The sequence below is a fragment of the Chinchilla lanigera genome, unplaced genomic scaffold (genome assembly GCF_000276665.1).
Source record: "Chinchilla lanigera isolate Chin_1 unplaced genomic scaffold, ChiLan1.0 scaffold00003, whole genome shotgun sequence".
NCBI lineage: Eukaryota > Metazoa > Chordata > Mammalia > Rodentia > Chinchillidae > Chinchilla > Chinchilla lanigera.
In genome coordinates this window covers 29,612,134-29,624,392 of record NW_004955404.1, presented here as the reverse complement: position 1 = coordinate 29,624,392, position 12,259 = coordinate 29,612,134, and the positions used below count along the sequence as shown (strand labels likewise).

At 34.2% G+C, this 12,259-nt stretch overlaps 1 protein-coding gene across 8 annotated transcripts in view; it reads left to right on the top strand.

Moving 5' to 3' along the window:
• The window catches only part of Scel (sciellin), a 108,164-nt gene extending 103,481 nt beyond the window's left edge, over positions 1 to 4,683 (top strand). For all 8 annotated transcript variants that reach the window (XM_005374156.2, XM_005374155.2, XM_013516400.1 and 5 more), the window contains 2 exons: positions 2,196 to 2,298; positions 3,684 to 4,683. In XM_005374156.2, coding sequence (XP_005374213.1) covers positions 2,196 to 2,298; positions 3,684 to 3,700 — 120 coding nt within the window. In that variant the 3' untranslated portion in view covers positions 3,701 to 4,683. The remainder of the gene's footprint in view (positions 1 to 2,195; positions 2,299 to 3,683) is intronic.
• The last annotated feature ends 7,576 nt before the right edge of the window (positions 4,684 to 12,259 follow it).

Below are 12,259 nucleotides of genomic sequence, written 5' to 3'. Positions count from 1 at the left end.
GAGTTCCTAGCATTAGGAGCAAAAGAATTAGGAGCATTATAATGTCCATTATAACATTATAATGTTACCATTTTTTTTTTTGTTTTGTTTTTTTTTTTGGTTTTTCTCCGGTACCGGGAACCGAACTCACGACCTTGCACTTGCCAGGCAGGCGCTTTGCCGCTGAGCTAAATCCCCAGCCCCCACATGTGTTTATTTCACTTAACTAAATGTAAAGTGGCACAACGTCTGGAATAAAAAATAATTATTTTTTGGAATACAAGGGCTGAAGTTAAAGCTTTTAGAAACTCTCTATTCCATATTAATAATGCACTTCTTAAATATATTTCAGAGTTCTATGGCCTAAACTTCAAAGGTTTGTATTACTGTCTTGGCTTTAGGCTCAGAACTGATTACTGATACATCTATTCACTCTTACCATACATATTTAAATCTGTGGAAAAGATAAACTTGTTCTTTTTATAAAAGTTTTACATTTTCATAAACCAATTGTTCTTAATCCTGGTTGCATATTTTAATAATCTGAGAGCATGAGGTCAAAGAACTTGGGACCCACCCCAAATTAAGCTAAGAATCTGAGAGATGATTTGGGGGCATCAGTAGTTTCATTTTTTTCATTTTTTATTAGTACATGTTTACAGTGGATAAAGATTAGATTCCTCATGGCGATTGGTACATCTTAGCTCCTGTTTTATTCCACCCCTCTTCCTTTCTCCCCTCTCCATCTCTGGATCCCTCTTTTAAAAGCCCCTTTGAGGAGCTGGGGATTTAGCTCAGCGGCAAAGTGCCTGCTTGGCAAGCGCAAGATCGTGAGTTCGGTTCCCGGTACCGGAGAAAAACCAAAAATAAATAAATAAAAAATAAATACAAAAAATAAAAGCCCCTTTGACAGACCTGAGATGCAGCCAATATGAGAAACATTTACCCAAATCTATGCGTCCTTTCTACCGCTGTCATTTGGTAATTGATGCAAATTACCTAATCCAGTCAAATAGCTATAACACTTTGTCAATTGATTGCTTCTGCTCCATTTACTTTCAGACAGTAACATACAGCAATCAGAAATACAGTATATCATTTTGAGAAACAAACATCCATCCAATGTAGGATTATAGAAATGTAGTCTGAGGATCAAATAATTGTGTGACTATAAAACATAAAATTATTTTCTTATAGTTATGAAATCTGTTGAATTAAATAAAAGTATTAGTCCTTTATTGAAAATTACTATACAGAAAACATTATAAAACAAGAAAACTCTTGGTGAATCCATCTAGTGAATAAAAATAATTTTCACTTATCACATTTTCAATGCAATTTTCAATGTAGGTATAGAATATAACAGAATTAAAATGTTTCCAACACTCATAGAGAAACATAGATTGTGCTGTAGGCACGGTAATAGAGAACAACCCAAACTGGTTTAAAACTATCAAATTGATCAATGACAATCTACTTCTAGTGAGCCCATTTCTAAAAGCCAGTCAATAACAAGCTGGTGTTTGGAATTCAGCCAATCAGCAATGGACAGATCCAAAAAAAGAGGTTAATGCTTTCTGCATCAGTCTACAACTCAATACAAACTTACCCCTCAAACCTGAAAGATGAGCACTTTGTTTGGGTGAGTGGAGCTGCACCTGGACAGCATAGCTCTCCCTGTGTAAGCCATCAGTAAATGCAGGTTTGTTTTTGTTTGAGATATTCAATGGTCATCTTATCCTTGGCATAACCATTTTTTTTTTTTTTTTTTTTTTTTGTGGTGCCGGGAATCAAACTCAGGACCTTGTGCTTGCCAGGCAGGAGCTTGTGCTGCTGAGCTATATCCCCGGCCCCAGCATAACCCAATTTTTAAAAATTTATATCTACTGCATTGTGAGTTAAATACAAACTTCAGTAGTAGTGATTACCTGAAATGCTGTGAGAATTTTTTGAAAAGCTTAGCATGTGAGTTATAGACAAATACACTTTCTTTTTTAGTATTATCTCTCTTTTTCTAGTATTATCACAAGGATACTTTCCTTTTTAGTATTATCACTTCACCATCTTTGTATTACCACTATTTCTCTTGAGGCTGCCTCTGAGTATTGCCATGAAAGAGGGTTTTGAATGAACTAAATATGATTTTCTATCTCTGTTCTCCTAAGAATCTATACTTAATCTATTATGTAAATTTTATATATGATTTTTTTCATTAGTGTGAAATATGCAAACAGCCTTTGGAAAATCTGAAAGCAGGTGACAGTATTTGGATTTATAGACAAACAATACACTGTGAACCTTGCTACTCTAAAGTTATGGGTAAGTACTGTGTTCTGTAAGGAACAATTAGTTATACCATTAATAAACATTTAGTGTTATTGAAAATTATATATTTCAATAAAGTACAACTAGTTTATTAATTATTTATTATTTAGTTTAAAATTCAGCTGAAAATAGTTACATCTTGGTAATATTTTGTTCAAAGATATAAAATCAATTAACATTTATATTGTGCCCTAATATTAGATGGGACATAGATACAATTAAGCAAAGAGGCTGTTTATTTTAGCAAATTTTCCATTAGGTTACTGAGTTTCACTGTGACATTTCCACGTATCCATGTATCATGTGTTGATCACATCCCACTCGTCTATCCTTTCTGATCTCCTCCTGTCTTCCCCTAGTCCTGCTCCTCAGCCCCTAATAGTCCAGCTTCTACTTACAGGCAATATTTTTTCTGTGCACACATCAGGAAAATATGTCATACTTTCTGCATCTGACTTATTTTGCTCAACATGAAGAACACGTATTTTTAAACTATTTTTAATAAAGTCAGCAAGAAAAGTTTCAGAGCTAACCTAAGAGATGTGGAGTAATGCTAAGTGAACAACATGAAATTCTGTGAAACTTGATTGATTTTAAAAGCCAGTATCTACATGCAATAGTATGTAGGTACAGTAATGAAAATGATATCGAGGAGAAGGTCTACAGTACTGTGTGAAAGGCAATTTTTCCTGATGTCTTGTTGCTGTAGTGAATGAAAGGGGAACATTTGGGATTCCTACGTGGGATCCAAAATATGGAACTTAATGACAAATATGTCAGCCTAATGAGCTACTGGGATGCTGCATCTGGAAAATGCACTGAAAAATATTCAGAAACCCACGTTCCATCAGGCTGCAGAATCACTTACAAGAATAAACCTAATTATATTCATACGTTGCCTTCTATTTTTTGCTTTCCCCAGACAGTTTTCAGATTTCACTTTTCTTTCTAATTTAGCATCCTTATCATGATCCAATATTATATCATAGGTCTTATTATGCATGGTGGGTGTTCTACAGCTTTTAGTTTCTTATGACTTGGTAACATGGCTGAGCAGATATGGTTACCAAAAGACTCAGAAGTCTTAGTGTATTGACTGTGAACACCCCATAGGCATTGCATTTTTGTGTAGTACACATGAGTTATCAGGTTGTGACTCTCAGGTATGTCATAAACATGCATATCTAGGATTTAGTACTTCATGTATGAATAGCAGCCGCACTGATGCACTCATTAGTAGAAGGTAGACTGGAATGCTTAATCCACCACTATCTCCTGAAGGAAATGTTGATTTTTGATTTTTTTTTTTTAATTTTGATTGTGGTGTTATTTGTGTACTCAATGTGTTTTCTGGTTTTTTTTTTTTTTTTTCTTCCTAGCAAAGTGGATTCAGTAATGCTGGCACATGGAAATCAAGATGAAAAGCATGAAAGAATTAAAAGTTACAAGTTTTAAAAACATGTAGTGTAGAAAAGCTCTTACATTGAAGATCAACATTTATATAAAATTATAATAATTCTGATATTGCATAAATAATCTAATTACTTTCATTAAGGTTATATAGATGAAAAGAGCCATATGGCACCTGGCTAGATTAGTGATAAGAAACTCACAGGGTTCTAGTTACTAACATCAAAGAAATAATTTATTTGCTGATGGTGAACACTGTCAGCCATAGCCCGATCCATCCCTGGCTCTACATCATGGTTCCTATTATAGCAAAGCTGCTTATTTTTCTCACCTTCATTCTTCTAAGAGTTTGGGTTCTGACGCATTGTTGACATCCTAACAAAGATACTAAAGGAAGCAAGATATGCTTGTTTTTTCCTCAAAGGAAATTTTGTTACAAATTTTCCTACAAACTTCAGCACAAAGATGTCAACATAAAAAGTTGTATGTGTCTCAGAAAATCTCTTAAGCTTTCTGTACCTCCATGACATTACTTGTATCATGGGAGACACTGGATAAAATGTTTTCTACTTATTACTTCCCCAGTTCTCTTTTTCTGAAGCAACTTTGAGTTTGCTCACTAAAAACATATCATTATACGTGTTTGTTAAGCTTATTGACTGAAGAAAACACATAAACAATTTGACTTAGTGTCGTCCTTTAGTTTATCACAGCCATAATTTATATGTACTGTATTTTTAAAAAAAGATATAGATTTATTGGGCATAGGTAAACTAATGTGACATGTGTAGTTTATATATTATAATTTGTTGTTTCTCTTGCATAAATTTCAGAAATCTGGGTATACAAATAATGTATAAGAAAGAATGGTTATGGATTATAGAGACATATTACATGTACTCATATTACAGAGCACTTTATATTTACAGAAGTCTTATACAAATAAAGTGAATTAACTGTTACACAGAATTTTTATGGCGTGTCTATAAATATCATCCACTAACATTGTTTCTGTCAATTATAGTGACTATAATTTATTATATCCTATGCTATGTCAGTTAATTTTTTTTAACTACTTAAGCTATAGTTTTTAGTTTTGAAGAGCTTTATAGGAAGGAAGTGAAAATTCAACAATTATGAGAAACTAGTATTATTATAGACATTGAGAAACTGAACTTATAAAATATTTCAGAGACACATAAGAACTGTTTCTTGAAGAAAGTCATATTGAGGTGGGGATGGAATTCTCAGGTGATTTTAAGCAACCTTGAGAAACTGACATAAATAGATACAATGCAAGGTAATCTAGTATTTTGGAACTGATGACAGCTTCAAAGAATTATTCTCCCATGTACTAATTTCATCCATCTGTGCTTCTTAGAGACTGGTCCACAAAGTGTTAAACACAAAGCACTTACACAATGCAGCAGTGTATAATTGTCCTGTGGAGTGGGAGCCAGAGAAAACAATTAATAATAATTTGATATTCAGTAATTCATGCTTGAAGAGAAGAGTGGTAATTGAGCCATATGTTTTATTGTTCTTTTATTACATGCTATCAGACTGAATCAAAAGAAATAATTTTCTTAGACTTGAAATTCACTGCAGAAAAGGGTGGATGAAATAGCATCCCTGCCTTTTCCATGAAGTATATTAACATCTCAATGCTTTTGTAGTAATTAAAAATCATCTGAATATCATTTTAAAACTATAAAAATCTAAAGGGGACACATTTCTTCATTTTCCATAGCTGCTCTATGGATGCTTTCTTCTATAACAATGTATTAAATCAAACTAAATGCTGATGTAAAAATGGAGTAAGTACAGCGTGGAGAGGGAAGGAGTTCTGATTCATCAAATCCACTTCATCATGTCTGAGTTTATTCTCAGTATAGGAATGACACATTTCTAAAATGACTTGGAAGATCTCATTTTTTTGCAGCCAATTAATTACATTATGATTGTCATACGTTTCTTGGACACTTGCCTAAGTCTGGGAGCTCTGTTGCTAATCAAAAAATACGTCTATAAGAGAAATAATGGTTCTCTCAGGACACTATCTCTTTAGGAAAGCAAAAGAAATACAATACTTTCAGAAATGGAATTTGTTAAAATAGTATGTACTTTTAAAGGAAGGCCAAGAAATAAGAATTTATTTGAAAAATAATCTGTATCCTTGATTGTAATCACTGAGCTGCTTGGATGTACAGTATGTGATGGAATAGTTTAGCTTTCACTGCCGGTTCACTCTCTGACTTGTTCACTACGGTAGAAAACTGTGAGTGTTTGGAGCATTTTCTTTCTCAGCTTGATTCAGAGCTCTATCCAAACAAGCCCCTGATCTGCATCACAGCAAACTAACAATGATACCGTAGTGATTTTTTGAAGGACATAATTGTTATTTTGATACCATGTGTAATCTGCTTTTAGAGTTCCACCTATTTTGTAAGATTCAGCAGTTCCGAGAGGCACCTGTAAATACGCTCCTTCACTTGGGTGGGTTTATGTTCCCTCCTAGACCCACTCCCTACTGTTTAAAATGTGGGGTTAGGAAATTGACTTTGTAATGTTTGTTCTTGCTCCTCACCCTCTTTTTATGCGATCTCTTTTACTGGATGCCCTCAGGAAATGGAATGCTTTGTGTATACTTTATAATCTCATTTAAACTATCACAACATAAAAGTTGGACACACTTCTGACCCTTACTAGGTTTTGTCTTGCTATTGGAGCAAGATGGCTTCTGAAATACGTTTACTGAAATATTCAGATGCCTGAGTTAAGTTGTGATTTCAGGTTTTTTTAAATGTTAAAAGGAAAGTGGATATCATTTTTGCCTTACAAGTATCATTTAAGAAGAATCACTTCAGTGTGTCTGCATTCTCTTTTGTACTTCTTCTCATTAATACTTTTAAATACTCAATTGTTCTAGTATCTGTCTAAAATTGATAGTTTATAATTTACATTCATCTGTGCTATTATTTAGCAACTTATACTTTTTCTTAAAACCTGCTGTGTTTCAGGTCCTAGTGATTGATAAAACAACTAAGATTCTTGTCATGAAACTTAACCTCTACAGGGGACAAAGAAGACACAGAAAACAAATAAATATAATTCTGGAATTAATAAGACCCATGCAGGGGGCTGGGGATTTAGCTCAGAGGCACAGCACCTGCCTGGCAAGCACAAGGTCATGAGTTTGATTCCCGGTACCAGAAAAAAAAAAAAAAAAAAAAAACCAACCAAAAAACAAAAAAATAAGACCCATGCAGGAAATAACAATAGTGACTGCATGGTGGAGTATTTAAAAAAAAATAGTGCAGTAAGATGAAAAGGAGATATCTTTTAAAAATAAGTTCTAAATAATGGGAAGGAGTCAGTGGGGAAAAAAGCCTTCCAAGAGAAACTACCATAGACCTAACAAAAATCAGACCATTTTCTGCAGTAAAGCTAACCTCGCTTCTTTAAACACAATGAAGTGGAAATTCAAACACCAAGCCACAAAAACCAATCAAAAAAGTTTTAAGGTTCCTTTATTAACTGTGCAAAAATATTCAGACATTACTCAGGCTGCTTTCAACTCTCTGCCAAGGGTGAATTATACCAAAGGTCTCCCTGGTCCTGGACCCTGGGTGAAGGTGGTCACTTGGGCAAAGGAGCCCCCAGGAGACCACCAATGAGTGTTAGGTGGGGTGGGTGAGTGCAAACTGACCCACTCCTGGAGTGGGAACATGGTCTGATGGGAACATGGTGTGAGGTGTCCTCCTTCATTGGAGGCTCTAAGGATCATATCCATTTTGGCTTTCCAAGCATCATTTCTGATCTAGAAGAGATTTCTCTCAGGAATTTTACAAACATTTTATGTTTCCTTGTTGCAGTATGAACAGTGTGTATAATAGGAAGAAATATTTCCATTTAGGTCTTGTATACTTTTCCTTATGGTTACAATTTGTTAATTTTACCTCCTTTCTCAAGAGAAGAGGAAAAATCTTGAGTTTCAGGGATTCTTGGGGTTCCTAGGGGCAAACTGGATTGAAATCTCCCACGTGAAAGTATCTAGGTCCTAGATTCAGTAGAACTTTGATGGGATTCAGCAACAGAAAGAATGCCAGAAGGCTGGAATTAGTGAACATGAAGAGATTATGTTGGAAAAGCACACAAGAAACAGGACATTATAACTGATCATTAAAAATAAATGTTAATAAGCGAAAGTTGCATTAAAGAAAACTTACAGGAACTATTGGTTTGAACTGATCTCCTCTATGGGGCTCTGAACACCAAACCAAAATAGAACTACTCTTGCTAGAGTTCCATATCACAAAGCTGAAACTAAGTTATTTGACCTTCTGAAACGTAAGAAGAGAGATGATAGCCAAATCCCCCAACAAACCAGTTTTAACTAGCATGATAAGGAAGTCTTTTCTGATTTAACATTTACAAAGAAAGTAGCTTTTAAACAATTCATTTTTTGTTCTCTGTTACTGCTTTCTTAGCCCTTTTCTGTCCATAAAGCTTATTTACTCTGTTCAGCACAGGGAAGCACTCATTCTGTTTTATGCTGTTATACTGATAGTGTTTTCAAATAATTTTGTCCAATTCTAGAATTACCAATTACAAATAAAATTAAAATAAAATTACAAATTACCCAATTAAAATCCTTCAACTAAATGTGTTGTGATTTTGTCTTTTGACAGTTGAAATTTAGTAGAATTTCTTTAAACCCTTTAGGTTTGTGACACTAAAATATTAAATATAACTCATTTTATGAACAGGTTTAGATTATGTTGAGACAAAAATAGCCAACTGACTTTTACTTTATGCATTTCACAAAGATCCAAGGATTGAATCAAGATAGGACATAAACCTAAATGCAAAGTTATAAAATTGTAACATTTCTAAAGGAAAATAGGAAAAATCTACATGTCCTTTAATATTGGTGAAGTTTTTAGATATAATACCAAAAGCCATTATCTATAAAGAAAAAATTGCTAAGTTGAAATTTATTTATAAACTTCTGCTATGTGAAAGATACTGTCAAAAACACCAAAAAATAAGCAACAGACTAGAGAAAATATTTTCAAAACACTTGTCTGAAAAAGAACTTGTCACCAATATATGTATAAATTATTCTTGAAACCCACAATAATTTATAAAAGTTAATTAGAGTGGACAAAAGATCTGAATAGACACCTCATCAAAGAAGATATGTAGGTGACAAATCAGCATATGAAACACTTATCATTAGGAAAATGCAAATTAAAGCAATGAGATACCACTACATGTCTATTAGAAAGACTAAAATCTAAAAACTGTTATCAACACCCAAATTAGTGTGGTGCATTTGCTATAATTAATGAACTCCTTATAAACTAATGTCTATATTTTATTCAGATTTACTCAGTTATTACCAAGTATCTTTTTTTTTCTTTCTGTAACATGGTCCCACCCAGCATATCATATTACATACATTACACTTAGTCATTATGTCTCCTTATGCTCTTGCTGATGACAGTTTCTCAGGTTATCTTATTTTTGATGTTCATACTATTCAAGTATTTTTTTTTGATACTTCTTTCATGATAATATTGGGCTTCTGGATTTGAGGAGGAAGACCACAAAGGAAAGTGCCCTCTTATCACATTTATTGAAGAAACATACTAGCAATATGATTTCTTATTGTTGATGTCAACCTTGGACACTTGGCTGAGGCAGGCTTTGTTAGGTTTCTCCACTGTATTCTTTTTTTCTCTCCCTTTGCATACTGCGCTCTTTAGAAGGAAGTCACTATGCACAGCACACAGTTGAAGAGTGGAGAGTTATGTTTCGTCTTTGTAAGGACAGAGTAGCTGTGTAAACTAAGCAGCATCCTTCTGCATGGGACAGTCATGGCTTCTCCTCCACTCATTTATCTACTTAACTCTTTATTTACATCAGCATGGATTCAGTGGTACTTTTTTATATCTTTGGTTATAATTCAATATTAAATTATTTATTTTTCTTGCTCAAGTTGTTAAATCAGTTTTGATCATTGGGAGCTTTTTCAGCTGGCTTCAGAGTCTCTTAGATGCATATAATTTTGTGTGTGCATGTATTCTATGTTTGAGCATTTTTGTATTTCTATAAGATACTTCAGGCTCATTTTTTTTTTATATCAATTCTCTCCTGGACTGGTAGACAAAATAAATCTTTTCTCTTCATAAATTTGTTTATCCCATTGTTTTTCATAGGACGGACAGCAGACTGACACAATGATTTTTGCCAATAAGTTGACTCCCATTCTTTGAAGAACATTAATGGAATGCCCTGGTAAAGCTTCTAAGAGACAAAGATATCTTTTGTTTGTCAAGTTTAAATTGACTTTTCTAGCTTGACTGAGTCCTCAATCATTGGACTTTCCATCAAAGAGTAATTAAAATATACTAATACTCCAGATTTTTTAATCTCTTCCCCTAGCATGGGATTCATAGATAGCCAAGGTAAATGAGAACATTGCCAAATATTTTGCATTGTTAAATCATTAGATTTCTGGCCTGCAATATTTATTTCTTTATTCCCTATTATATAAGCAATTCACCAATACCATATGTTTCACAGTTTTATTTGATGTCACCCAATTTTAGTACCAGTTTCTCTATAACTTGAGGCATAACTGTCTATAACAAAAAACCTCTAAAATACAGTAGGTCAAACAGGATATAGATATTTTTCTCTTTCTCATACCAAATGGTGGCTCTGGACAGTTTATTGTCCAGAGCATATTGCTGAACTATAATGTCATCCTCTAGTGTCACTGACCAAGGCTCACTCACCAGCTCTGTAACTGATGAAAAATATGCCACTTTTTTTCATTTATATCCAACTGATCACTCATACTGTTCACACCTAATTCTAAAGAAGGTTGTAAAATGTAGTTTTGAGCCACACACCCAATAAAATGTGTTGAGCATTTGTTACTAAAGGGGCTTCTGAGCAGTTCCTCATGATAGCTCACCAATGGGTGGTCAGTAGTCTATAGGAAGAACCACCTCTTCTTATACAAAGATACTATGACTAGGCATTCCTTAGTCATTTTTAATAATGTCCTTTTTTGATGAACAAAGGATTTGGAATCTGTAACCACCAGGGTCTGATGCTGGCCTGAAATTCCAAATTTATAAGATCTGGAGATAAAGAGAGTTACAGTCCTGAGATCCTGACCAATTCCAAAATATAGTGAATTTATCAGCAGCAAAGCGTAGATTGGAACTTGGCATTCTGAATTTCCTTTTATTGAACATAGGGGATTTAAATGAATGCAATAATCTAAAAATGATCCTACTAGAATAGAATACTGTGATTGAACTAAGCCTTATGTGTCATTCTCTAATTCAGATACTGCAGCATTTTATTAACTTTTAGAATTATAGCAACACACTGCTAACTCCTCCATAACTTGTGGTTTTCATTTGGCTGGGTCATTTTTATGCCATACATTTGCAAAATGAGTCCTGTCCTGTCTTGCATTTGTGTAGATTTCTTATTATGAGTTGCTTTTTGCACTGAATGAGTCCCTATTGGTAAATTTACAGTCCTTTTGGAGACTGTTTAGCATGACATGCTTTAAAATATCAAATCCTGAGACCAAATAAACATTTCACTGAAGTTAGTATGTATTATATGTATTATCTGCCTCCAATTTACTATATCTATCACTATTGTAAAAGTACCTTCAGACAAGATTAATTTATTTACAAGTCATGCTATTTTCCTGTTTTGACTATTCCAACACTTTCTCAGAAATACAGTTTATTTGTAGATGATTTCAGACTTATTCTCTTCTAAATGTGGCTCTCCTTTTCACTTTTAGGCTTTGCCATAAATGCTTCTGCTTTACATCTGTGTGTAAAAGCATATTTTGCCATATACTTCTGCAACACTTATGGGTCCTTTGGGCCACCCTTACTTTTGACATCAACTGTACAATTTGCGGTGTTCAGGACCAACTTTACTTCTGATACAATCACAGTTTGAGAAGTCCCCCAGACCATTGTCTATTTTGATATCTCACTAAAAAGACTTACAGAACTTAGAAAAGGTAATGTACTCATAGGTATGGTTCATTCTATTGAAAGGATGCAGATGAATAGCAGACAAAGGAAGAAGAGAAAAGGGTAGTGTTGGGAGATGCTAAATACCCAATGACTTGTTCTACCATAGAGTAGTTGTATGAATAGTATTTATTTCCCCCAGCAATATGTGAATATAAAGCTAAGCAGGAGCACCAGGGAGGCTTTTCCAAGCCTTTGCCCAGAGTTTTTATTTGAGTTTGCTCTGCATGGCTAGCCTCAGTTTCCAGCCCATTCGGAGGTACAGCTGATTCCACATGGCCCAAAGTTTCTGCTATAAATCACATTGCTAGTGTACAGTTTCTGGCATAGTCCAAGGCCCCAGATAAACACAGTTACACATTGCACATTCCAAGGGCAAAGAAATTACTTCCAGGAGCCTATAACAAAACAAAATCTCTCTTTGAGCAAGGTTAATCTTTTTGTACACAATTTTTATCATA